General features: G+C 50.3%; 1 protein-coding gene across 3 annotated transcripts; it reads left to right on the top strand.

Moving 5' to 3' along the window:
* The first annotated feature begins 805 nt into the window (after nt 1-805).
* Rbck1 (RANBP2-type and C3HC4-type zinc finger containing 1) lies at nt 806-26845 on the top strand. 3 transcript variants are annotated; one of them, XM_004668053.2, is made up of 12 exons: nt 806-1366; nt 3177-3321; nt 8260-8353; nt 8818-9016; nt 10240-10355; nt 10437-10610; nt 11555-11715; nt 12723-12834; nt 20158-20337; nt 20924-21022; nt 21250-21393; nt 26196-26845. In XM_004668053.2, exons 1-12 carry the CDS (start codon nt 1345-1347, stop codon nt 26274-26276), a joined length of 1527 nt encoding a protein of 508 aa, XP_004668110.2. In that variant the 5' UTR covers nt 806-1344; the 3' UTR covers nt 26277-26845. The 3 variants fall into 3 exon arrangements, with proteins under 3 accessions (XP_004668110.2, XP_045013146.1, XP_045013147.1); XM_045157211.1 differs by lacking the exons at nt 806-1366; nt 3177-3321 and having other exon boundaries at nt 11401-11715; XM_045157212.1 differs by lacking the exons at nt 806-1366; nt 3177-3321; nt 11555-11715.
* The last annotated feature ends 939 nt before the right edge of the window (nt 26846-27784 follow it).

The raw sequence follows: 27784 nt of genomic DNA, 5'->3' as shown, positions 1-27784 counted from the left end.
AACTCTTGAGCCTCCTGTCTCCTTCCAAGTGTGGGGCTTACAGTTGTCTACCACTACACCTGACTCAATGGAAACTTCTAAAACAGTAGCTCTCAAACTTGGCTGATTTACTCCAGGACGATCCTTGAGTACAGTGAGCCCATGGAGATGGTCGGTGATGTGGGCAAAGGTGGGAGACAGGTGGAAAGAACTGGAGAGGACTTGTTAGCTTTCAGGGTGAAGTGTATGAATGCTGGTGGTGGTGGGTGGGGGGAAGGTCACATGGTTTGATTTACATTTTTGTTTTGTTTTCCAGGTAGGTTCTCACTCTAGTCCAAGCTGACCTGAAATTCACAATGTAGGGTCACGGTGCCCTCGAACTCACGGTGATCCACCTACCTCTGCCACCCGAGTACTGGGATTAAAGGCGTGGGCTACCACGCCCGGCTGGAGAACCTACATTTTTTTCGACTGCCAAAGAGAGCAAAGAACCGGGCCTGCCTGCTGGTGTGCCCGCGGGTCGGACCAGGGTGCAGGTTGTGTCCTGGGCGTACCGGGTCGGCTCCCGGAGTGCCAGTCCGCTCCCGCCTGGTAGCTCAAACCACCCCGCCCTGGACTCAGGCTCCATTCCCAGGTTCTGGCCCGCCCCGCCCCGAGGCCCCGCCCCGCCCCGAGGCCCCGCCCCGCCCCGCGGCCCCGCCCCGCCCCGCGGCCCCGCCCCTTCCCGTCGACGCGCAGGCGCGTCGCGTGCGTTCTGCTGGAACTCAATCGGCGCTCAGCCTCGGGGACGCGGTGGGGCGGTGCGACGCTAGAAGCCCAGGCGCTGGCAAGGCGGCGGGGAGCGGGCGCGGCGCCCCGGATGAGGAGACAGTTTTCCGGCCCCCCTCCCACTCCACTTCCGGGGCTTCCACTTTCACTTTCTCTTCCGTGTAAGCTGCTCCCGGCTTCCTTCAGAATGGCCGGGGCCTCTCCGCCGCGCAGGACGTGGAGCTGACGTCCGGGACGCCGCGGGGACCAGCAGCCGAGCGGGGCGGCCCTCGGGGACTCCGGCGTCGGTCCTGCCGGCCTTTTCCACCGCCGGCTGGGCGCGGTGCTTGCTGTGTTTGCTTTCACGGTCGCACGCCGGGTTCCGATCTGCTGCTGGTGCCAGGGCCGGTCCCCACGCCCTGGGTGGGGTGATGCTGCCCGACCGCCGCCCACGACACCAAGGCGCCCAGGGGACTTAGGCCTCGTCGGTGGCCTCCGGGGGTTGAGTCACTCTCGGCCTCTAGCCCTTTCCCAGGTGGCCCTGGGGTAGCGTTATCCCTCCCCCACCATCCCCCGAGCAGCAGCCCTCTCTGGTGGGGATGGGCGCAGCCAGGCCAAATGGACGAGAAGACCAAGAAAGGTGAGCGCAGACCAGAGGGATGGGCGAGGGTGGAGTGGGTGGGCCCTGGCACGCTCCAGGCTTGTCTTTATTGCTGCCCGCCTGTCACCTTCATTTTTCTCACTTGGGGCACCGCTTGGTTCCTAAAGCATCTTGGTGGCCTTAAGGCCCTGGCCTGGTTTTGTACTAAGGGGTAAGGGATTCTCAGTGGAAACAGCACTGAACTTGAATAGCTCCTAGCTGGTAAGGAGACAGACTTCTTTCTACCAGCCACGGGTGGGACTTGCCTTTAACCCTAGCTTTGCCATCCAGTACTGCAGAACAGAGGCAGTGTTGGGTCCTGCTGCAAACCACTATCGTGTTCTTAGAGCCAAGGCCAGATCCCTGGGTCACCCTTGGTGTCGCCCCCATCTTCTTGAGTTCACCCCTTGCTCTATGTGTCGGAGGCCCACTGGCCTGTTCTTTTCTATTGTCGTTGCCCCACTCCGACGGGATTGAACCCAGGCCTTCACACATTAGGCAAGTGCTCTACTAAGGCTCTGGGCCCTTGCCTTTTCTGTTCCGATCCAACCATTTCCTGCCCACGGCTTTTGACGGCTGCCCCTCACCTGGAACGGTCTTCCAAACTGGGTCTTGGCATGTCCAGTTACCAACTTTTAGAGGTCTCCCCGGACCTTACCCAATGTACTTAACTGCTGGCGTGAACCACAGCGTGGTTTTATTGTATTTACTTTACATTTTTGCCTCTTGTTAAACTTTTGCATTTCTGTCTTTAAGCCAGCCCAGGTTCTATTCCCCATCCACATAAAGCCAGATGCAAAAAATGGTGCATGCATGCATCTGGAGTTGGTTTGTTGTGGCAAGAGGCCGGCATACCCACATGTATGCATGCAAATAAATTTTTTTTTTTGTTTTTGGAGGTAAGGTCTCGCCCTAACCCAGGCTGACCGGGAATTCACTATGTAGTCTCAGGCTGGCCTCGAACTGACAGCCATCCTCCTACCTCTGCCTCCCAAGCACTGGGATTAAAGGTGTGCGCCACCATGCCTGGCTCAGGACCCTGTATCTTCTATATTTATTTAGTATTTTTTGTTTATTTGAGAGAGAGAGAGGGAAGTGGGATGGGGGGAGGGGAGAGTCAGATAAAGAGAACAGGTGAGCCAGGGCCTCTAGCCACTGCATAGGAACTCCAGACACATGCACCACCTTGTGCAACTGGCTTATGTGGTTACTTGGGAATCAAACCTGGGTCCTTAGGCTTCCCATACAGGCGCCTTAACTGCTGAGCCATCTCTCCAGCCCAGAACTCTGTATCTTAACCACTATTGGATCCCAGTTCTTGGAACAATTGGGTAGTACACAATAGGATCTCAATATATGCTTGTCCAACAGATGAGTGGAAGTGTGGATGACTTTGTGAGTATGAAGGAAGAATGGGACTACAGTAGTGCAAGGCATGGGGAGTTAAAGAAAGGGCTTTAAAATTAAAAAAAAAATTTTGTTTTATTTTTTATTTGAAAGAGAGATAGAAAGAGGCAGATAGAACAAATGGGCTTACCAGGACCACTAGTCACTGCAAATGAACTCCAGACACATGTGCCACCTTGTGCATCTGGCTTATTTGGGTACTGGGGAATGGAACCTGGGTCCTTAGGCTTTGAAGGCAAGTGACTTAACCACTAGGTCATTTCTCCAGCCCGGGACAGGGTTGTTTAAGCTGGGTCAGGAGATAGAGGAGCACAGTAAGGAGGCTGGAATCAGCGTGCACTAGGGCTCCTACAACATCTCCTAAATAAGCCCTGGGCTGATCTTATGCTGTGCTGACTTTCAGCGGAGGAGATGGCCCTGAGCCTCGCCCGGGCAGTGGCTGGCGGGGATGAACAGGCTGCTATGAAGTGTGCCACGTGGCTGGCAGAGCAGCGGGTACCCCTCAGGATACAAGTGAAGCCAGAGGTTTCTCCGACACAGGACATCAGGTGAGGAGTATGTGGCTGGGGTTAGAAGCCTACTGAACTTTTGAGCAGGCTTTCAGTTTTTTTTATGTTACAGTGCTGGAGCTTGAAGCCAGGGCCACACTGGTAGATTCTGGTGTTACGAGACTGGGTTTCAAATCCCAGTTGTCACTAATCAACCATGAGCTTAGGGCAGACTATTTCCCAAACCAGGCTTCTTTTTTTTTTTTCTTTTTCCCCGAAGTAGGGTCTCACTCTATCCCAGGCTGACCTGGAATATACTATGTGCAGTCTCAGGGTGGCCTTGAACTCAGGGGAATCCACCTACCTCTGCCTCCCGAGTGCTGGGATCAAAAGCGTGTTCCACACCTGGCTCTTTTTTTTTCTTTTATTAAAATTTTTTTTATTTATTTGAGAGAGAGGGAAAGAGGCAGGTAGAGAGAGAGAGAGAATGAGAGAGTTTTTCTTTCATTTTTATAACAACTAGCTCACAGCGCAATTAGGAGGTGTATTAGGATGTTAGGCCTCAGAGGGTAGGAAAAAACAAACAGCGTAAAAGTGGAATAAATAAACCTGATAGTAGCCAGTCCAGATGGAGAGGCTCTGCTCTGTGCATTTCTCAGAGGCTCATCTTCCACTCCTTTATTCCCTCATTGATGGCCTCTGTTCTGAGGTTTATCTCATGATTTAAAATAGCCAGGCAGTCGGGCATGGTGACACACGCCTTTAATCCCAGCACTCAGGAGGCAGAGGTAGGAGGATCACCATGAGTTCGAGGCCACCCTGAGACTACATAGTGAATTCCAGGTCAGCCTGGACTAGAGTGAGACTCTACCTTGAAAACAAAAAGCAAAAATAAATAAATAAATAAAAATAAAATAGCCAGGCAGAGGCTGAGTGTGGTGATGCACACCTTTAATCCCAGCACCTAAGAAGCTGAGGTAGGAGGATCTCTGAGTTCAAGCCAGCCTGAAGCTACAGAGTGAGTTCCAGATTAGCCTGGGTTGCAGTGGGACCTTACCTTGACCAAAAAATAAAAAAATAAAAAATAAAATAATAATAATAAATACATATCCAGGCATGGTGGCACATGCTGTTAATTGCAGTACTCAGGAGGCTGAAGTTGGAGGATTATTGTGAGTTTAAGGACAGCCTGGGCTACAGTGAGACACCTAAAAAAAAAAAAAATCAAAAATAGAAAATAAAATAAAGGGCTGGAGGGATGGCTTAGAGGTTAAGGCATTTGCCTACAAAGCCAAAGGACCTCGGTTCAACTCCCCAGTAACCATGTAAACCACCTGCACAAGGTGGCACATACATCTGGAGTTCATTTGCAATGGCTAGAAGCCCTGGCATGCCCATTCTCTCTCTCTGTCTCTCTCTGTGTCACTCACTCTGCCTTTTTCCCTCTCTCAAATAAATAAATAAATAAATAAATAATTTAAAAATAAAATAACATTAAAAAAAAAGTAAAATAGCTATTCCAGCTCCATCCATCACATCAGCAGGAAGGGAAGACCTCTTAAGAAACTAGGTTAGGCCAGGCATGGTGGCGCACGCCTTTAATCCCAGCACTCGGGAGGCAGAGGTAGGAGGATCACTGTGAGTTCAAGGCCACCCTGATTCTACATAGTGCATTCCAGGTCATCCTGGGCTAGAGTGAGACCCCCAAAAAACCCAAACAACAAAAACTAAAATGCAGACCAAAGTTGACATACTTTGGCTTATCTTACAAAAACCACATTTGCTTTTTGAGGCAAGCCTAACAGACTGGCTTTTTTTTTTTTTTTTCCTAATGCAAAAAGAGCAAGACAGAGAGAGAGAGAGAGAGAGAGAATGAAAATTGGGGTGCCAGGGTGTCCAGCCATTGCAGTCGAACTGCAGATGCTTGTGCTACCTTGGGCACATGCAGGACCTTGCATGCTTGCTTCACTTTGTGTGTCTGGTTTATGTGGGACCTAGAGAGTCAAACATAGGTCCTTAGGCTTCACAGGTAAGCACCTTAATGGCTAAGCCATCTTTTCAGCCCCAAATCTTATTTTTTAAAATTTTTTTATTGATTTATTTGAGAAAGAGGCAGACATAAAGAGAATGGGCACATCAGGGCTTATAGCCACTGCAAAGAAACTCCAGTCATGTGCCACCTTGTGCATCTGGCTTACATGGGTCCTGGAGAATCGAACCTGGGTTCTTTGACATTGCAGGCAAAAAGCCTCTAAGCATCTCTCCAGCCCCCCAATCTTATTCTTCAAAGGAGTCTGTCAAGGGCTGGAGAGATGGCTTAGCGGTTAAGCGCTTGCCTGTGAAGCCTAAGGACCCCGGTTGGAGGCTCGGTTCCCCAGGTCCCACGTTAGCCAGATGCACAAGGGGGCGCACGTGTCTGGAGTTCGTTTGCAGAGGCTGGAAGCCCTGGCGCGCCCATTCTCTCACTCTCCCTCTATCTGTCTTTCTCTCTGTGTCTGTCGCTCTCAAATAAATAAATAAAAAAATAAAAAAAAAAGTTGTGAGCTAGCAAGCCTGGCCTACACTATTTTAAAAAAAAAAAAAAAAAAAAAAGGAGTCTGTCAAATATGCCCAAGTATCCAAGGAGATTTCAAGAATTCTTGGCAAGGATCCTTGAGGTAACTGATATTTAAAGGGCTGGGAGATGGCTTAGCAGTTAAAGGTGCTTGCTTGCCCATGTTTAGTTCCCCAGTACCCAGGTGCACAAAGTGGCACGTGTGTCTAGTTTGCAGTGGCTAGAGGTCCTGGTGCACCCATCCATATACACATACTATCATGCACAAATAAATAAGAATGTTAAACAAATAAAGTACTGTGGTAAGGATGTGTCCTCGTGGTAGAGCATCTGCCTCAGGTGCATGAGTCTTTGGAATAATGGTGTTTGGATTTATTTCTTTTTCTTTTTTTTTAAAGATTTACTTTGATTAATTTATTTGTTAGAAACAAGAGAGAGAGAGGGAGACAGAAAATGGGTGTGCCAGGGCCTCTAGCCACTGTGAACGAACTTGAGATGCATGCACCACCATGTGCATCTGGCTTATGTGGGACCTGGAGAATGGAACCTGGGTCCTAAGGTTTCACAGGCAAGTGTCTTAACCACTAAGCCATCTTTCTAGCCCTCTTTCTTGTTTTCTTTTCTTTCTTTCTTTTTTTTTTTAATTTTACTTCAGCAAGAGAGAGACAGAGACAGAAAGAAACAGAATTGGCACACCAGGGCCTCAGCCACTGAAATTGAACTCCAGATGCTTGCGCTACATTGTGGGCATGTGCGACCTGGTGCTTGACTCACCTTTGTGCATCTGGCTAATGAGGGATCTGGGGAGTTGAACGTGGGTCTGTAGGCATCACAAGCAAGCGCCTTAACCACTAAGCCATCTCTTTGGCCCTATTTATTTATTATTTTAATTTTCTTTTTGGTTTTTCATGGTAGTCTCTCACTCTGGTCCAGGCTGACCTGGAATTCACTATGTAGTCTCATGGTGGCCTCCAACTCAGCGATCCTCTTACCTCTGCCTCCTGAGTGCTGGGATTAAAGACGTGCACCACCACGCCCGGCTTACTTATTTTTAAATATTTTATTTATTTGAGAGAGAGAGAATGGGCGTGCCAGGGCCTCTGTGGAATCAAACTTGAGTTCTTAGGCTTTGCAGGCAAGTGCCTTTACTGCTCCAGCTCTGATGTTTGGATTTAAATGTGTCACAGTTACTGATTGCTTTCAGTGGCAGAGCAGTCATAGCATAAGGGTCTGAAAAAGGTTGCCATAGGCCCTGCCTTGTGGGTTGGTGGAAATAAATTAGTTAAATGATACTGAGTTGAATAGGCTGGCACATGGTCAGTATCAGGTGCTGGTGGTTTGGCTAAGGAGCAGAGAGAACTTGGGGACAGGGAGTTTGTCTTAAGAGAAATAAGGCAGAATTTGGGAGGTAGAGCCAGGGGTAGTGGCTCACATCTGTAATCTTAGCATTTGGGAAGCTGAGGTAGGGGGATCATCCATATGCTCAAGGCTAGCCTCAGTAAGTGAGTTCCAGGCCAACTTGGGCTACAAAGAGATCCTGTCTCAAGAAAAAATGCAAGCCAGGTGTGGTGGCTCATGCCTTTAACCACAGCACTTGAGAGGCAGAGGTAGGAGGATTGCCTTGGGTTTGAGATTACATAGTGAATTCCAGGTCAGCTTGGACTAGAGTGAGATCCTACTTTGAAAGACCAAAAAAAAAAAAAAAAAAAAAAAAAGAAACAAACAAACAAAACAAAATGCAGCTGGGCATGGTGGCGCAAACCTTTATTCCTAGCACTCAGGAGGCAGGTAGGAGGATCACCATGAGTGTGAGGCCACCCCGAGAATATAGAGTGATTTCCACGTCTGCCTGGGCTAGAGTGAGACCTTACCTCGAAAAACAAAGACGAAATAATAATAATAATAGAACATGGGAGGCAGAAGAATTAGGACTTTGAAGCCAGCCTTGGCTGTGTAGGATGTTCGGGAGCACAGCTTGGGCTACATGCGGTCCTGTCACAAACAAAATTCTCCAGAAACAGAACTCCCACCTACATCTAAGAAAAAAAGTGCCAGGCTTGGTGGTGCATACTTGTAATCTCAGCTATTTGGGAGGTTGAGGCAGAAGGGTAATGGCAAGTTTAAGACATGCCTGGGCAACTTCTTGAGATCTTGCCTCAAAATAAAAATAAAGGGCTAGAGGTACAGCTCAGTTGTAGAAAACCTACCTAGCTTGAGACCCTGGGTCTAATTCTAGTACTTCTGCCCCCCTCCCCCTCGTCCAAGAAGCCCTACAAAGCCCGGTGTGAGCCAGTGAGGGGCTTAAGCAGTGGTCCTGATGGAACAGGAAAGGTGTGGTGAAGTAGGAATTCAGGGACATACTCCCCCAGGCAGGCGCAGGCACGTGTGTGCAGACACGAACGTCTGTACTGATGGCTAAGGCGCTTGGTTGTCCTTCTCCACAGGTTGTGTGTGAGCGTGGAGGACGCCCACTTGTACACTGTGACCATCTGGCTCACAGTGCGTCCCGACATGACAGTGGCCTCCCTCAAGGACATGGTGAGAGGCTGGAGGGAGGTGGAAGTTCCTATTCTGCTCACGCCTTCGCTCTCTCTGGCCTCCTCTCTCTCACTTCCTCCCTCTGTGTGTGTCTATGTGTCTCTGTGTGTCTGTCTATGTGTCTGTCTGTTGTCTGTCCATCTATACTAGTTTTTTTTTTTTTTTGTCATGGCCAAATACCTGACAGAAACAGTGTCAAGGAGAGGAGCTTTATTTCGGCTCCCAGTACAGAGGGTACAGCCCATCATGGTAGAGGAGGTATGGCCACTGGAGAGGGGCTGGGGAGTATGTAGGAAGCAGAGAACTGGGGCCAAAGTAGGCCCCCAGTGACCCACCTCTACCAGCAATGTCTGTCACCCCAACAGTTCCACAGTCTCCAAAACAGTGTCACCCACCAGGGAGCAAGTGGTCAAACACATGGCTTGTGGAAGGTATTTCATACTCACAACATTCCTGCCCCCCAGGTATTCCTGGACTATGGCTTCCCGCCCACTCTGCAGCAGTGGGTGATTGGACAGCGGTTGGCCCGAGATCAGGAGACCCTGCATTCCCATGGGGTACGGCAGAATGGGGACAGCGCCTACCTCTACCTGTTGTCGGCCTGCAATACCTCGCTCAACCCTCAGGAACTGCAGCGGCAGCGGCAGCTGCGCGTGCTGGAAGGTGCGGCCTGCGCCTTCTGTCAGGGGCTCGCTGGAGGCCGGGTCCTGTGCGCGGAAGAGGACACTGGGTGGAGGAGGGACTGGGAGCATTTCATGGAACCATTCTGAGAACAGCTGGCATGGCAAGGATGGTTGAACTTAATCCTGGCCCTGGCATTTGCCAGCTGTGTGACCTTAGACAAGTTCATTTCTGTCTCAGTTCCTCTGTTTTCCATATTTGTGAATTGAGTATGGTGGGTGCTACACCACTACCCTGGCCTCCTCCTCTCCAAAAAAACCCACAAAAAACCCCTTTTTTTCCCCAGGCAGGGTCTTACTGCAGCCCAAGTTGATCTGGAACTTACTGTGTGGCCCCCCTCCCCCCCCAGGCTGGCCTCATACTCACAGCCGTTCCTCCTCAATGCTGTTCACCACCACACCTAACTCACTTTTACTTTTGCAGTATTTTAGACCTGTGGGCCCAAAGAATTACATACAGAAATCCCAGAATGCCTTTCATGTGGTTCCTCTAAATATGAACACTTGCTTTACTTCATCTCTGTCTACATAATTATTGTATGAATCATTTTGAAAGTGAGCTACAGACACAACGTCCCTCTTCTCTAAATGCTTCGGGTTCCTTAGAAAGGAAGGTCATAGCTGGGTGTGGTGGTGCACGCCTTTAATTCCAGCACTTGGGAGGCAGAGGTAGGATTGCCATGAGTTCGAAGCCACCCTGAGACTACATAGTGAGTTCCATGTAAGCCTGGACTAGAGTGAGACCCTACCTCGAAAAAAAAAAAAAAGTCATTTTTGGTTGGGTGTGGTGATGCATGTCTTTAATCCCAGCACCTGGGAGACAGAGGTAGGAGGATCACCATGAGTTTGAAACCACCTGAGACTATCTAGAATGAGACCATACCTCAAAAACAAACAAACAAAAAAACCAAGTCCTTCCAACCCCAGGGTTCCTCAGGGCCTTGATTCTTCTGACCTGCCTGGAAAAATCCAGGCTGATTTCTGCTTGGCTGGTGTTTCAGCTCAGTGGAGTCTGGTAGTGGTTGGCAATCTCACCCCACACCAGGGGTGGGTGGTGGGTTACACAGGCCCAGTCATGGGTAGAGTAAGGCCTGTTGTAGCCAGGATGCTCCCCAGGCAGGATTCGGGGGAGACCGTGCCAGGCGCATTGAGCATGGCTGGCTCAGTGTGTGGACACTGTGGACCCACACCCCGTCCCTCCCACAGACCTGGGCTTCAAAGACCTCACGCTGCAGCCGCGAGGCCCCTTGGAGCCAGTCCCCCCCAAGCCCAGGGGCCCCCAGGAGCCGGGGCAGCCAGACACGGCACCAGAGCCACCGCCGGTAAGCCGCCTGCCCTTGCGTGCACCTCTCCCCTGCCCACGCTGCCTAGTGCTGCTCCGCTCATGGCTCCTCTACCCCCAGGTGGGCTGGCAGTGCCCCGGGTGCACTTTCATCAACAAGCCCACTCGGCCTGGCTGTGAGATGTGCTGCTGCGCGCGGCCTGAGGCTTACCAGGTGCCCGCCTCCTACCAGCCTGACGCCGAGGAGAGCGCGCGCCTGGCCAGCGAGGAGGAGGCCCTGCGCCAGTACCAGCAGGTGGGCATGCACGTCCGGAGATGAGCTCCAGGCTGAGTGGGGGAGGCCTAGCCAGGAAGGGAGCCACCTGCACACTGCTGCGCCCCTGGCCACTGCCGTGCCCCTCGTGACCACAGTGCTAAGCCGCGACCCTGCGCTTGACCGAGAGCTGCCCTGAGCCTGAGACTTGCACCCAGGGTGCGGTGCATAGCTGCTGTTTATTAGTTTTTTCACTTATTCTACCTCCTTGCTTTGATACCCCCCACCTCTATAAGTCCCTGGTTGGGACCTCAACATCCTAGCTGTGAGCCTAATCGTACCTCAGCCAAAACCTCACCCATGCCTGTAATCTCATCCTGGCCCTTACTACAAGCCTCCTCTCCCACAATTTCCTTCACGGACCCTCACTGCTCCTGGGGAGTGGCCTGGCTCTCTCTTCAATCCCTGATACAGTCAGCCCCCCCCCCCCCCCCCCGTAGCACTGATTGCACAGACACCTCACCCCGAGTGCTCCCGTCCGAGAGCGTGCTCCACCCCACTCGCATGTCCCTTGGACTCGGTACAGCTCTGCCCACCTTGGCCTGGCCCTGTCCCGTCTGCCCCTTGCTGTGCTTCCTGCTTTGCCCCTCCTCACCCTTGGCCTTGACCCCTGCCACTGCGCCCCTCCCTCCACCAGTGCCCCGTCCCTGTCCTGCCTCTTGCTCAGAAAATGAGCAGTGTGATGCCCGCTGCCCTCGCGCTGCCCACCCCTTGAGCCCCTTCTCTGCCCTGCCACCGCTGTCCCCTTGCCTGGCTTCTCACCCTGCTGTAGCCCCCTCCTGCCTGCCTTGGCCTTCCCACCTGCTGACCCAGCCTCCCAGCCTGTGGCCCCTCGCGCTCCTGCCCGTGGCTGCTCCCATCCCGCCCCAGCCTTGGCCCACCTCCTGTCTGACCTCCCGGTGGCCCCACCCTGCCCATGTGCCCAGCGGAAGCAGCAGCAGCAGGAGGGGAACTACCTGCAGCACGTCCAGCTGGAGCAGAGGAGCCTGGTGCTGAACACCGAGCCTGCCGAGTGCCCTGTGTGCTACTCGGTGCTGGCGCCCGGCGAGGCTGTGGTGCTCCGCGAGTGTCTGCACACCTTCTGCAGGTGCGGCCCCACCCCCACCCGGCAGCCCAGCGCCACCCAGAGTGAAAGTGGGTGGGGCCTTGTGCCCTTGTGTATCACTGGAGCCCCACAGACCCCAGAGGTAGGCTCTGCCTCCCGATTTGCACAAGAGGAATAGGAGAAAGCCAGGTATGGGGTTCATGTCTGTGATCCCAGCCCACCGCAGGTGGAGGTCAAGGCCAGCCAGGATTACACGAGACACTGTGTCAGAAAACAAAAGCAAACAGAATGGAAGGGGAGGTTCAGAGAGGCCAAGCAACCCAGTTCATGAGAAGCCCAGAAATAAACTGGGGCATTCTGATTCCAGAGCCTTTGTCTTTATTCTCTACTCATGACTGCCCTTACCTGGGGAAGGGTACTGGGGCTGTGTCCTGTGCCAGTCTGGCCTCCCCCATGGGCATTCTGCCTGCTCTGGGTCTCCTGGACTGGAAAAGCGTGGTTACTTACCACAGGGAACCTTAGTAGAAGATCCTTAGAGCTGACGTTCCAGCAGAGAGGCTGATGTGAGTGGGTAACCAGAAGACATTGAAAAGGTGTCGCTCGCTAAGTAACTGGGTTATGAACCCTGCTGGGGTGGGGCCAGCAGCCTCTAAGGAGGTCACTGCAGTGGAAGCTGGAAGTTCTGGCCTGCCTAAAGAGACCTAAGGGGTCAAGGCCGAGGGGTGGAGGGCTGGTGGGACTGACAGCTGTGCCTGAGTGTGTCTCGGGGGCTCTGAGTAGCAGTGTGGGGTCTGGTCTGTCTTGGGTGGGCTGTCTGTACTGGACTCAGCACCAAGTGGGGACAGGGCCCATTTAGGAGACTGCTGGATTACCCAGCAGCAATGCTGGGGCCCTGGACCAGAGCAGCAGGAACGGTGGAGTGGTTGGACGTGGGGATGGGTTGGTGAGAGGGATGGGAAGGAAGGAGCTCGAGGTTAAACCGTACTAGCTGTGGGATGGAAACCGAATGGAGGTTGTTGGAAGCCTAACTGCCACTCTCCCTTCCCTAGGGAGTGCCTGCAGGGCACCATACGCAATAGCCAGGAGGCAGAAGTCTCCTGCCCCTTCATTGATAACACCTACTCCTGCCCGGGCAAGCTGCTGGAGAGGGAGATCCGGGCGGTAAGGCCATGAAGGGAAGGGAAGGGAAGGGAAAAAACGAAGCTGAGTCTAGGGCACTGGCCATCCACAGCCCCCAGTAGATGTGTTCCAGATCCTTCTCCACGCAGGGTGCTTGGTTAGGATTGGGAGTAACAGTTGAAAGCTACCAGCTGCTTTAACTTCTCAGGAAGATGGGTGGTTAGGGTGGTGCACTCTGACACACTGGCTGTCTTGGCCACCTCAGGTGGGACACTCATCAGCTGCTTTCTGTCTTGTTTATTTGTTTGTTTGGAAGGGACAAGGAGGCAGACAGAGAGAATGGGCACACCAGGGCCTCTTAGCCACTGCATACGAACTCCAGACAACATGTGCCACCTTGTGCACCTGGCTTCTATGGGTCCTGGCAAGCACTTAACCTCGCTAATTCACCTCTCTAGCCCTGCTTTCATTCTTGTGAACCCCAGTTGGTATTTATTTCCAAAGCTGATTTGTGTGGGAATAGGGCAGGGGGGATGTTGATGCCCAGCAAGCCCTGTGTCCGTTGCCTCATGCTTTGCAACTAGTCAGCGCAGATCTGGTGGCTTCAAACACCTGAGCTCATAAACTGCAATACAGAGCTACAGGCTGGGCGGGGCTGGGGGCTTCTGCTTTTGGCTTGGCTCTGGGCTCATCTTGGCTCAGTGGTGGTGATAGGCTGTTCACAGTGACATCATCTGGGACAGCTTGGTCAGGGCCTGCTCACATGAAAGTAGTTGCATGTCTCAGGATTCCAACAACATTCATTGGGGAGCCATGCATAGGATTGCTGTCCAGTTCTCTGCTTAGACTGATTTGCTGCTGTGTCACTGGCCAGTGCAAGTCACATGTTCAGGCAGAATCTGTGTGGGAAGGGACATGAACAGAGAGCTGACAGTACCAGCATGTGCCCTGATCCTGTGGCTAACTAAGGTCATTTGTGGTCAGGCTCTCTCCCTGGCTGCTGAGAGCTGGGCAAGCGCTTCCCCTTTTCTGGGCCTTCTTGCCTATGGTGTGGGCTGTTGGGCTTGACTCGGGGACTGTAAATGCCTGGAAAATGGCCAAAACAAGGAGCAGAGTAAGCGTGGTAACACACCCTGCCATCTCAGCACTGCTGAGGTAAGAGGATCAAAAGTAAGGCAGCCTGGCCTGCTCCCAGCAAAGCTGTGTCAACAAGCTAAGGGTGGCGCTCAGCACAGATTACTTGCTAGCAGGGAGAAGGCGTGAGTTTAGTTCCCAGAAATCCAAAGGGGGTGGTCAGAGTGGCCAGAGTCTAGCTGGGAGACCCTGAGACTGCTTCCCATTACTCCTGCCTCTCTCCTATGACCTTGTCCTGAGTACCCCCAAACTACCACGTATTTCCTATTTCCAAGTAGAAATAGTAGAGGCTTATGGGGTAGATATTGGGGGATTTCTGTCCTGTGCGTCAGAGCAACTCTGTCTTAGCTGTGGGGACTCTGAGCAGGTCAGCTTCCAGGCCTCCTGGGGTGTCCTCACTGCGGCCTGGAAGAGACCTTGTGATACTACGTCATCTCATCTGTCCTTGGCACCTATAGACGGTGTCCCAGAGGCTTACTGTGAAAACTACATCTATGCAGGGTCATTGTCATCCAAGGACCTGACACAAGCCTCATGTATCAGGTGTGGCAGAGAGAGGAGGCAGGGAGCAGTAGTATGGTGGCAGTGGATTTTATGAAAACAGCAGCAACAAGAAACATGCCTATGGTGGGCATCGGTAGCACACGCCTTTGATCCCAGCACTCGGGAGCAGAGGTGGGAGGATCACTGTGAGTTCAAGGCCACCCGGAGACTCCATACTGAATTCCACATCAGTCTGGACTAGAGTGACACCCCACCTTGAAACCCCCCCCCCAAAAAAATAAGGAAAAATGTCTAAAGCATAGAGAATCAGAAATATTCTCTGGATGCATTTTGCCTTCTTTCCCTCAGTGTTTCTAGGCAGATATGACTTTTTTTTAAAAATTTGTGTTCATTTTTATTTATCTGAGAGTGACAGACAGAGAAAGAGGCAGATAGAGAGAGAGAGAAAAAAAGAGAGAATGGGCACGCCAGGGCCTCCAGCCACTGTAAACGAATTCCAGATGCATGCGCCCCTTTGTGCATCTGGCTAATGTGGGTCCTGGGGAATCGAGCCTCTAACCAGGGTCCTTAAGCTTCATAGGTAAGCGCTTAACCGCTAAGCCATCTCTCCAGCCTGGCAGACATGATTTTTCACAAGTCAACTTTGTTAGGCATACTTTGCTTCACAGGTATGTGAATACGTGAACTTTGACCCCACCACTGAGCCACAGTGCAGAGCAAAGGCATGCTCTTTGTCTCAGCGTAACCAGCTTTTGCTGTTTGCTCCAGAACCCTTCTAAGGATCATCTCAAACCTCCACAGCATGCGTTCTTCTTGTATGCCTTCTTGACAGTTCCAGTTTCCCAGTTAGTAAGGTGCTTTCTAGAACACAGAATGGTGCCTCCTTTAATGCAGGATAAACACTCAGGTGGGATGGGCACAAGAAGGTCAGACGAAGTTTGGGATTGTGAAAGCATTACTTTTCTTGGAGTGTGATGTACCAGGATGCTAATTTGTTTGCTTGCTTTGAAATAGGGTCTTGCTATGTAGTCCAGACTGGCTTTAAACACATCAGTTCTTGCCTTAGCCTCCTAAGTGCTAGGATTATGGGCATGTGCCAACATACCCAGCTCTAGGATAAATTATTTTTATTATTTTTATTATTTTTATTTTTGGATTTTCAAGGTAGGGTCGCACTCTAGCCCAGGCTGACCTGGAATTCACTATGTATTCTCAGGGTGGCCTTGAACTCTGAGCAATCCTCCTACCTCTGCCTCCTGAGTGCTGGGATTAAAGGTGTGTACTGCCATGCCCGGCTTATAAATTATTATTATTTTTTTATGAGGGGGAGAGAGAGAGAGAGGGATTGGCACACCAGAGCTCCAGCCACTGCAGTCGGACTCCACACACGTGCCACTTTGTGTGCATGCATCACCTTGTGCGCTTGCCTTATGTGGCTCTGGGGAGTTGAACCTGGGTGCTTAGGCTTTATAGGCCAGCGCCTTAACTGCTAAAGCATCTCTCCAGCCCATAGGATACAGATTTAACTGCATTGTCCCCTTGCTGCTTGTTACTACTTTTATCTTTTTTTTTTTCCCCACTCATAAAGTTTCCTTTGTAAGCCGTTTTTTTTAAATTGTATTTTTCAAGGTAGGGTCTCACTGTAGCTCAGGCTGACCTGGAATTTACTATGTAGTCTCAGGGTGGCATTGAACTACCTCTGTTTCTTGAGTGCTGGGATTAAAGGTGTGCACCACCATGCCCGGCTACAAGCTATTTTTTTTTTACTTTTAATTTTTTACTTTTATTTATTTATTTACTTGAGAAAGACAGAAACAGGCAGGCAAAGAGAGAGAGAGAATGAATGGTGGGCATACCAGGGCCTTCGGCCACTGCAACTGAACTCCAAATGTGTGAGCCCTTGTGTATCTGGCTTACGTGGGTCCCTTGGCTTTGCAGGCAAGTGCCTTAACAGCTAAACCATCTCTCCAGCCCTGTAAGCTATTTTATAAAGCATGCTATTCTGAGGCGTTGAGTACTTTCACACAGCTGGGTAACCATTGTGATCATCCATGGCCAGAGCTTTGCTTATCCACTGCTTAGATGTTTGTTATTATTTTGAGACAAGGTCTTGCTGTATAACTCAGGCTGGTCTGGGGGTCCAGATCCTCCTTCCTTAGCTTCCCAGGTGCTGGGATGGCAGGCATGCACCCCATGCCTGGCTTTTTATTTATGTGTGTGTGTGTGAGAGAGAGGCGGAGGGGAGAGGAGAAAAGGGGTTATGGGCATGCCAGGGCTTCTTGCTGCTGCAAATGAATTCTAGACACATGTGCCCCTTTGAGCACTTGGCATTATATGGGTACTGAGGAGTTGAACCTGGGCCAGCAAGCTTTTGCAAGCAAATGCCTTTAACTGCTGAGCCATATTCTCAGCTCATGTCTGGCTCTTGAATGGCAGTTTTCAACACTAGAAAGGCTCTGTGAAGAACAGCTTGGGTTGGGCATGGTGGTGCATGGCTGTAATCCCAGCACATGGGAGGCAGAGATAAGGAGCAGGAATTCAAGGCTGCTCTATCAGTTACTTTCTCTCTACTGTGAACATATACCCAGCAGATGCAATTTAAGGAGTGACAAAGATCAATTCAGATTATAGTTCCAGAGGGTCGAATCCAGCATGGCAGGAGCAGAAAGCCAGCATCGTACTGTCACATCAGCAGGGAGGAAACAGCAAGAACAGCGTGTAAGACCAGGCCATAACACCTCAAGGCCCACTCCCAGTGACACCCTCCCTTCAGCCAGGATCCACCTCCTAAAGGTTCCACAGCCTTCCTGAACAGCACCACCAACTGGAGATTAAGTATTCACATGCATGATTCTATAGGGGACATTTCGTATTCAAACCACCACATTCCAAGCCCTGGCCTGCATAGGCCCCCATAACCATCTCATAATGCAAAATGCATTCAGTCTAATTTAAAAGTTGCCATAATCTTTCCCAGTTTCAACATTGTTCAAAGGTCCATAGTCTCATCTCAGACTCCGGGTGGTCTCTGAGCTGTGAGTCCAAATCCTACAACTCTATATCCAGTATCTGGGACTTGTGATGAAATCCTCTATTCTCCAAAAGCTTTGGGTAGTTCTGCCTCCTCTAGCTGTAACTGCCTGTAGCCTCTCCTGTGAACCAGATCTGTCCCAGTCCTTTAGCTTGTCTTGGAAGATGTGCCATGACCCTACCATCTCAACATCCTGAGAACTCCACTGCAACTTAGGGCTCACTTTCACTGCTACCCAAAGGACTTTTTTTGGTGGTGGTGGGGGGAGGGTTGTAGATTCTTGCTGTAGTCTAGGCTGACCTGGAAATCACTACGTAGTCTTAGGGTGGCCTTGAACTCTCAGTGATCCTCCTACCTCTGCCTCTGGAATGCTAGGATTAAGGGTGTGCACCAACATGCCTGGCTTAAAGTACCTTCTTGCAGGGAATTAGACTCTGTCTCACATTGCTTAGCCTCAGTGGCTCTCTGGAACTGTGATCAAATAAACATTCTCCATCTTGCATCTTTCATTCTTCCAAAACCAGTACAATATGGTTAAGGCACTTGCCTGTGAGGGCTGAGGACCCAGGCTTGGCTTCCCAGCACCCACGTAAGTCAGATGCACAAAGTGGTGCATACGTCTGGAGTTTGTTTGCAGTCTGATGCTGCCAGGTCAGGGTGAAGCCTGGCACCCATGGAACACAGCTGTAGCAGTCTATAGCTCTCCTTGAGAAGAGAGGCTTCCTTCAGCATTCTCCCTTCAGGCCTTTCCTTTCCAAAAGAATTTGCATTTTTCCTGTCTTGTGTCCTCACAGGGTGTGGTCTTGTCCCAGGACAATTTTCCTATTGTTCCAGTGCAGAGTACTTGGCTCTAATGGAGGTCATCTCTTTAACAATTACAGCTGTAGTCTCCAGGCCTGGGATTTTAAACTTTGTTCACATTTCTTTCTGTGTCAAACTTTGTATTTTTCATATCTTTCTACACTGCAGTTTTCTCTCTTTTTTATTTATTATTATTATTATTTTTTGTTGTTTTTTTCCAGATAGGGTCTCACTTTAGCCTAGGCTGACCTAGAATTCACTCTGTATTCTCAGGGTGGCCTCGAATTTATGGCGATCCTCTTACGTCTGCCTCCCCAGTGCTGGGATTAATGGCATACACCACCATGCCTGGCTTTCTCTTTTTTTTTTTTAAATATTGTTTTATTTATTTGAAAGAGAGAGGCAGATAGAGAATGGGCATACCAGATCCTCTAGCCACTGCAAACAAACTCCAGATACTTGCACCAATTTGTGCATCTGGCTTACGTGGGTACTGGGGAATTGAACCTGGATCCTTAGGCTTTGCAGGCAAGTGCCTTAACTGCTGAGCCATCTCTCCAGCTCTTTGCTGTCTTTTTTTTTTTATTATTATAGATCTGAATTATAGTACCTAAGAGGATCCATATCACAGACTTTGTTTTTCTGTCTTGAGATTTCCTCCACAAAAGATTAGTTCATTACATTTTTTTCTCTTTTGAGGTAGGGTCTTACTCTAGTCCAGGCTGACCTGGAACACACTCTGTAGTCTCAGGGTGGCTTCAAACTCTTAATGATCCATGTACTTCTGCCTCCTATGTGGTGGAATTAAAGACATGTATCACCACACCCTTGAGTCCATTATTTTTATTATTTATTTATTTATTTATTTATTTATTTGAGGCAGGGTCTTTAGCTCAGGTTGACCTTGATTCCACTCTGTAGTCTCAGGCTGGCTTTGAACTCGCAGTGATCCTCTCACCTCTGCTTCCTGAGTGCTAGGGATTAAAGGTGTGCATCACCATGCCTAGCCTAGTCCATTACTTTTAAATTCAGCTTCACTCAAGCTCTGAAGACATGAGCAGACTGCAGCCAGTTTCTTTGTCAGAATGTCACATGAACTTTCTCTAGCCAAGTTTCTGGTAGAGTCCTTGTTACTCTCAGGAACTTCATTATGAGTCAGGTCTCCACAGTTCACATTTCTTTCCACCTTCTGGTCTTTTAAACTCCTAGCAGAATGGGCCATTGAACACTGTCTCTCTCTCTCTCTCTCTCTCTCTTTTTTTTTTTTGTAAAGCTTTTTTAATCCAAAGTTCTAAACTTTCCATATTCTTCCCACAAGCCAATTCCAAAAGCCTAGGAACCACATGGTCAGGGGTTATCACTGTAGTGCCCCCACTCCTGGTACTGACTTTCAGCATCAGTTATTTTCTCATTGCTGTGAACAAATACATGACCAGAGGCAGGTTATGAGAAGAAGAGGTGTTCAGTTCAGCTTACAGTTACAGAGGGTATAGTCCATCATGACAGGAGCAGGAAACAAATATCACATCATCACAGCAGGGAGGAAGTAGACTAAAAAAAGCAGGCGGGGTGGGGCTGTAATACCTCCAGGCCCACCTCTAGTGACTCACTTCCTCCAGCAAGGCTCTCCCTCCTAAGGATTCTGCAACCTTCCATAACACTGCTATCTACTGGAGGTTAAGTATTCAAATAGGAGAGTCTATGAGGGACATTTCACATTCAAACTGCCACAGCTAGCCTGTGATATATGAGGCCTTGCCTAACCTCTGCCCCTTACAAAAGTATTAGATGCCGAGCTGGAGTTGAGGGAACTGGGGCTCCCTGGGGAGTAGTTGGTGAAAGGAGAGCACCTGTTGGGGACCCTGAGCCCCAGTGACATGGCTGTGTGTGCACAGCTCTTACCCCCTGCGGACTACCAGCGCTTCTTGGACCTGAGTGTGTCCATCGCAGAGAACCGCAGCACCTTCAGCTACCACTGCAAGACTCCTGACTGCAGGGGCTGGTGCTTCTTCGAGGATGACGTCAACGAGTTCCTCTGCCCCGTGTGCTTCCACGTCAACTGCCTGCTCTGCAAGGTGGGATGGGGCCCATTCAGTCTAGTCGCCCACCCTCATCCCACCAGGGTTCACTGCAGTGCAGTGCTGGGGAGCCAGGACCTAGAGCTCAGCCCTAGACAGGCCTGGCCCGGTCCATGCACTGACCTAGCTGAGTCCTGACCCTGCTCAGAGCCTAACACTGGCTCCAGGCGTAAAATGAGTCCTGATCCCATATTAGCCCTGACCCCATCCAAGTCCCACACCAAGCAGGCCCCAGGCTCTGGATCAGGTGCTTAACTTGGTCCCACACCAAGTCTTATCCCAGCCCCAGACTGAGTCCTGCCTTCCCCCAGCTTGCCCTATCCCCTGTCCTCCTGAGGTAGCCAATGAAGTTGGGCCATAAGAGCAGAGCTGGGACAGGCCAGGGCTTCGGTACCTGTCAGGACCTAAAACAAATAGACCCTGTCTTAGCCTCCCCGGCCTCTGCTTTCTGCAAAGTGGATACATGCTTTATAATGTGAAGCCGTTACTGAGGACACAGTTGCTAGAGTTGATGCCCACCCTGCCTCCACAAGCTACTCCGGTTCCTGGGGAGTCATTTCATCCAGAGGCCCTCACCCTGCAGGCCATCCACGAGCGCATGAACTGCAAGGAGTATCAGGATGACCTGGCCCTGCGTGCTCAGAACGACGTGGCTGCACGGCAGACGACAGAGATGCTGAGGGTAAGGTCCAAGGGCTCGGCACTTAACTTCTGGAGCCTTCTTGGCAAGGACTGAGTTCACATGTCCCTGGAGGCCTGCATCTCCAAAATTCAAAAATGGGTGTTTGGCTGGGAAGGGGATGAGATGGTGAGCCTCAGGAAGAGGGTCTGGGTGGCGGGGGACCACAGGGACAAAGGGGCAGAGGGCTGGTGGGTGGGCACAGGGCCTCAGCAGCTGCCCTGCTCCAGGTGATGCTGCAGCAGGGCGAGGCCATGCACTGCCCCCAGTGCCGGATTGTGGTGCAGAAGAAGGATGGCTGTGACTGGATCCGCTGCACTGTCTGCCACACCGAGATCTGCTGGGTCACTAAGGGTCCACGCTGGGGCCCTGGGGTGAGTGACTGGGGAGCCAGAGAGCTGGGTGTGGTTGTGGGGACTGGAGCAGGGCTTCAGTGTTAGCCTGGGGCCACGTCCCACCTACCGTGTGCATCTGTATGGTGTCAGGGGTGAGATACACATGCACACACACACACACATATACATACTATGTATATAATTTTTATTTTTTGGTTTTTGAGCCCCTTTATATATTTTTAAAACTTTTTTAAGGGCTAGAAAGATGGCTTAGCGGTTAAGGGTTTTGCCTGTAAAGCCAAAGGACCCAGGTTGAATTCCCCAGGACCCATCTTAGCCTGGTGCACCCATTCTCTCACTCTCTCATCCTCATTCTTTGTAAAATGAGTAAGTAAAAATAAAATATTTTAAAAAATTCTTTTAAGATACAAAATAAAAATTTTTAACCTTTAAACATGGCACAGTGGCTCATTGCCTGTAATCTCTAGCACTTGGAAGGACAAGACAAGAGATTGTCACAAATTTGAGGCCAGCCTGGGCTATAGATCTGCAGTTTGTTTGCAGTGGCTGGAAGCCCTGATGTGTCCATTCTCTCCCTCTTAAATACATACATACATATGTGTGTGTGTGTGTGTGTGTGTGTGTGTATCTGGATAGATGACTTAGCAGTTAAACCTCTTGCCTGTGAAGCCTAAGGACCCACATAAACCAGATGCACAAGTTGGCACATGTGTCTGGGGTTTCTTTGCAGCAGCTGGAGGCATAAAATCATCACCCTCAGCCAGGTGTGGTGACTCACACCTTTAATTCCAGACTTGGGAAGCAGAGGTAGGAGGATCGCCATGAATTCAAGGCTAGCTTGAGACTACACAGTGAATTCCAAGTCAGCCTGGACTAGAGTGAGACCCTACCTTGCAAAACCAAAAATGAAATGAAAGTACAGAAAGGAATGGGCTGGAGAGATGGCTTAGTGGTTAAGGCACTTGCCTACAAAGCCTGAGGACCCAGGTTCCACTCTCTAGGCCCCACATAAGCCAGACACACAAGGTGAGGCAAGTGCATAAGGTGGCACATGCATACAAGGTGGTACATGTGTATGGAGTTTGATTGCAGTGGCTGAGGCTCTGGCATGCCAATTCTCTCTCTCCTACTCTTTTTCTCTGTTATAAAGGTGTGTGCCACCATGCCCAGAAAAAAAAAAAAAGGAAAGAGAAATGCTCAAAGGAGCAGGACACACTATTTATGGCTCACACCTAAACCTCAGCATGGCAGAGGCCGAGACACGAGGATTGTTCTGTGAATTTGAGGCCAGTCTGGGCTACAGAGTAAATTCTAGGTCAGCCTGGATATTGCAGTCAGGTTCACATTGCTGGTAGAAATCACCTGACCAAGAGCAGCTTTTGGGAAAAAAAGGTTTATTTTAGCTTACAGGCTCAAGGTGAAGCTCCACAATGGCATGAGCAGAGGGTGGACATCACCTCCTGGCCAACATCAGGTAGACAACAGGAACAGTAGAGTGTGCCAAATACTGACAAGGGGAAACTGGTTATAAAACCCATAAGCCCGCCCCCAACAATACACTGCCTCCAGGCGGTGTTAATTCCCAAATCTCCATCAGTTTGGAACGTAGCATTGAGAACACCTATGTTTATGGGAGACACCTGAATCAAGCCACCACATTCCAACCCTGGCCCCCATACTGATAACTATACATGATATAAAATGCAGTGCATTCATCCAACTTTAAAAGTCTCTCTCTATATATATTTTATCAATCCTAATGATATTTATACATCCCCATAGTCCAAGATCTTTTAACTGAGCCATAATATCAAAAAACAAACAAAAAGAAAACAGCAAGAATAAACATTCACACTGCAAAAGATGGCATTGAGCATAGCAAAGAAATTCGCAAGCAATACACAACTTAAACAGGGCAGACACCAAACTCTGTAGCTCCAAGTCCAGCAACTCTAGCCAGTGACAAGTCTCCAAGACCGAGAATTCTAACCAGCAACAAGTCTCTGGAGTTCCAATTCCGCCCCTCCAGCTAGGCTACTCACAGTCCTGGAAAACTTCATCCGGAGGGCTGGAGAGATGGCTTAGCGGTTAAGCGCTTGCCTGTGAAGCCTAAGGACCCCAGTTCGAGGCTCGGTTCCCCAGGTCCCACGTTAGCCAGATGCACAAGGGGGCGCACGTGTCTGGAGTTCGTTTGCAGAGGCTGGAAGCCCTGGCGTGCCCATTCTCTCTCTCTCCCTCTATCTGTCTTTCTCTCTGTGTCTGTCGCTCTCAAATAAAAAAATTTTAAAAAAAATTTAAAAAATAAAAATAAAAAAAAAAAAAACCTTCATCCGGAATCAGCAGCTTTCCTTAGCAGCCATCTTGTGGTCCTGGCATCTCCACTGGGTCTCCATTGCAATGCATGGTTCATCCTCATGGCTCCATGGGGTCTCCATGCAGCCATTCAACAAGCCTGCTTCATACTGCCCATGGCCATTTCCAAAACCGTGTTGCTAACTCAGTGAGCCTCTTTTTCCTGCATTTCTTATACTACACATACCATGAGAGTGCCAATTTGTTAAACGGGGAAATAAAGCAGACTTTGAAGAACAGGACATTTCTTGAGCATTCAAGCCCCATCATAAGACTGTGTTCTTTCTGTTGTCTCAATACAGTTCATCTGGCCAAATCTCAATGGTTATAATCTCTCATACAGTTGCAGCTGAACAGGCAGAGGTTTGGCCCAAAGATTTCTATTCGTGCCATATCCCTCTGCACACACCAGTCCATTTCTATGCACTGCAACCCTGCACAAGTTCTCAGGACACAGGCATAACAGCAAGCCTCTCACAGGAACTGCTTCTAGCCCAGTCCAGACAAAGCTCCTTTTCACCCTCATAAGCCAAACCTCATAGTCCATAGTTCTTACTGGGTTTAGGTCTTGCAACTCTGACTAGAAGAATCCATCAAGCTGTACTTACAGCACTGCAAGGTGTCTCTTGGGCCAAGGTTTCAAATCCTTCACATTTCTCTTAAAAATCAGTTCTAGGGCTGGAGAGATGGGTTAGCAGTTAAGTGCTTGCCTGTGAAGCCTAAGGGCCCCGGTTCAAGGCTCGATTCCCCAGGACCCACGTTAGCCAGATGCACAAGGGGGCGCACGCATCTGGAATTCATTTGCAGTGGCTAGAAGCCCTGGCGTGCCCATTCTCCTCTCTGTCTCTCTCTCTTTCTCTCTCTGTCTGTTGCTGTCAGATAAATAAATAAAAATAAACAACAAAAAAAATCAGTTCTAAAAGGCCAGTGCCACACAGTCAGGTGTCTAGCAACAACCCACTCCTCAGTACCAACATTACTGTTCCAGTCAGGTTTGCATTGCTGGTAGAAATTACCCAACCAAGAGCAGCTTGTGGGGAAAAAAAAAGTTTTATTTTGGCTTACAGACTCAAGGGGAAGATCTATGATGGCAGGGAAAACAATGGCATGAGCAGAGGGTGGACATCACACCCTGGCCATCATCAGGTGGACAATAGCAACAGGAGACTGCTAAATACTGGCAAGAGGAAACTGGCTATAACACCCATAAGCCACCCCTAACAATACACTGCCTCCAGGAGGCTTTAGTTCCTAAATCTCCATCAGCTGGAAACCTAGCATTCAGAACACCTAAGTTTATGGGAGACACCCGAACCAAACCACCACATTGGGCATGAAACAAACAGGATTGGAGAGATGGCCTAGATGTTAAGGCATTTGCCTGTGAAGCCTAAGGATCCACATTCAGTTCGCTAGAACCCATTGTAAACCAGATGAACATCACTTTGTTTGCAGTTGCTAGAGGTCCTGGCATGCCCATTGTCTTCCTCCCTCCCTCCCATTTTCTCTCTCTAATAAATAAATAAAAATAAGAAGAAGAATTGATTTTTTAAAAAAGAAACACAGGTATCAAAAGACCATACTGTTCATGATGTAACACTGGTATGAGCCGGGCATGGTGACGCATGTCTTTAATCCCAACACTTGAGAGGTAGAGGTGGGAGGATCGCTGTGAGTTCAAGGCCACCCTGAGACTACATAGTGAATTTCAGGTCAGCCTGGGCTGGAGTGAGATCCTACCTTGAAAAATGAAAATAAGTAAATAAAAATGGTATGAAATTCAAATATGTGTGGACACAGTTCACAGTCCCCTTGGAGCCCAGCTGTTTTCCCTCATTGCCTTCTGCCTGTGGCTGCTTTTGTGCTGAGGAGGTTGAGGGCAAAAGCTTGCCAAGCCTATGACTAAAGAGAGGTTTGTTTTCCAGCCTGCCAAAGCAGAGAGTAAGAAAGGGTCAGTGTGGAGTTGGAGGTGGACTGACCAGGCTCTGGCATGCACTAGCCACCTCTCAGTCTTAGTTTCTCTGTCTTTGAAATGGCTACAGTGGAAGGACCTGTCTCAGGCTTACCAGAAACAGGAAGAAAAAAAAAAAAAAAAAAAAAAAAGAAACAAGAGAGCCCAGCAGGGTGCCTGACATGGGGTGAGCCCTCCTCCCCCTCCCCCAGATGGTAGCTGTCATTGTTCAGCACTGGAGTCAGGGCAGGAAGAATTGGAGCTGAGCGGAGGTGTTCTGTGCCCATCTACAACATGTAGGCCTGGCAGCCCCTTCCCTACTGTGGGCTGAGAGCCTGAGGTTGTGGGTACTGTGGGGCTGCCTGCCTCTTTGCGGGTGCTGAAGCCAAGAGCACGTTTTTGTTGGGCTCTGGGGGGGCTGCTGCAGATCTGCAGGTCGGTTCTGCTTTGACCTGATGGAGTGATGCCAAACAGCCTGTCCGCTCCTGACACTGTTGTCTCTCCCTTTATCTTCTAGGGCCCTGGAGACACCAGTGGGGGCTGTCGCTGCCGGGTCAATGGGATTCCTTGCCATCCCAGCTGTCAGAACTGCCACTGAGGCCAAGATGGCGGTCCCTGAACTCACACAGCCTCACATCACTAGGCAGTTCGGCCTGGGGCTTTGGCTCTGGTTGGGGCGAGATGCCTTTGTGTTGACCAAGGTGAAGGACCCGAACTGTGTACATGGCCTGTTTGCTGCAGACGTTGCAGGAGCCTCAGCTGAGCTAGCTGTTGTGACCCAGTGCCTTTGAGCCCTCTCCCCAGCAGGGTTGTTTGGTTGGACTTCATGGCCTTTGGAAGCCCCCACCCCTACTTCATGCCAGTTTGAAACACAGCCCCTGGCCTGAGGTCTGGCTGGCTGGTGTCCCTGAACCTTCAAGTGACTGCATTCTTTTCCCTCACCATCCTCCCTTGGCACCAAGTACCCAGAGCCCCATCCTCTAGTCTGCTGGCTTTGTGGTCAACTCAGCTCTGCTGCTGTCATCGGAAGCCTGGTACCTCTTACAGATGCTGTGAACCTGTTCAGAGCCCCAGGGACACCCGCAGGTCTGAAAGTGTAGCCCAGTGGGTCCCGCTCTGCTTCTCCTTCTATTGCTGAGGAAGCTAATTAAAGTAGTTTTCCAGGAAGGAAAGTGTGGCATGCTTGAGAGGGAGGGAGCATGCTGGGGTGTCATCTGTCAATCCTTGTCAGCGAGTGGTAGGAGGCTGTCTTTACTCTGGGACACTCCCCCCCTATAGCAGACTTGCCTCCCTCTCCAGTGTTGGCTGGGCCAGCATTAGTCCACGCAGACGGGGAGTTTGCAGCATGCAGATTGGAGGGTGTTGAGGTGGGAAGCTGAGGCAGGCTGGTAATAAAGTTCTGGCTGCTCTCTTGGCTTTTAGGGTGGGAGCAGAGTTGCTTCTGGAACACGTGTAGCTGTTCTGATTGGGAGGAAGTGGTCCATCCTACCTTTTGTGCTTGTGTGTATGTGTGGTGTATTTACATGCTTGTGTAGAAGCGAGATGTCTCCCCAATCACTCTCCACCTTATTTTGAAACAGGGTCTCTCTGATCCTAGCCATTCAGCCGAACTAGCCAGCAGGGAATCCTGTCTGCCTCTCCAGCACTGGGATCACAGGTGTTAGGGATGAAACTGGTCCCATCCTTGCACAGCAAGTGCTTTACCTATGAAGCTATCTCCCCAGCCCTCCATCCCCTTGGTAAAAGTACTGACGAAACCATATCGGTGCAGCACCGCCGCTGGAGATGAGTGAAGTAGCGTCTTGGTGCAGCTCTTCTGGGTGGGCTGCCTCCATCTGGTCCTGACACCTGTAGTGTGATCCTGACAGCAGGCAAGGAAGAGCAGCTCTGGTGTGGTCCAAGCCCTCCACACTCCAGATGCTGGAACATGATCTTATAAAGACAGGCTTGTTTTGGCCTTGGAGAGGCACTGCCACCCTGTCATTGGATGTCAAGACCCCACAGGACGTGTGAGAGGACCAAGGGCCTTCAGCTTGTAGTGTTGTCATGGGAGCCACCCCTGGCCTGGCCACTCTCGGGGCTTTGCTGTCCCCAGAGCCCCTGCCC

This window comes from Jaculus jaculus, chromosome 8, assembly GCF_020740685.1.
Source record: "Jaculus jaculus isolate mJacJac1 chromosome 8, mJacJac1.mat.Y.cur, whole genome shotgun sequence".
NCBI lineage: Eukaryota > Metazoa > Chordata > Mammalia > Rodentia > Dipodidae > Jaculus > Jaculus jaculus.
This window is presented reverse-complemented; position numbering and strand designations above follow the sequence as displayed.

What these genes read in the sequence shown, in the direction of transcription:
- Rbck1 (XM_004668053.2), top strand. Translation starts at nt 1,345, where the DNA reads ATGGACGAGAAGACCAAGAAAG. An exon ending in TGGCCTCCCTCAAGGACATG is followed by an intron (nt 8,354 to 8,817) that starts GTGAGAGGCTGG and finishes CCTGCCCCCCAG; the next exon opens with GTATTCCTGGACTATGGCTT. An exon ending in TCAACTGCCTGCTCTGCAAG is followed by an intron (nt 20,338 to 20,923) that starts GTGGGATGGGGC and finishes CTCACCCTGCAG; the next exon opens with GCCATCCACGAGCGCATGAA.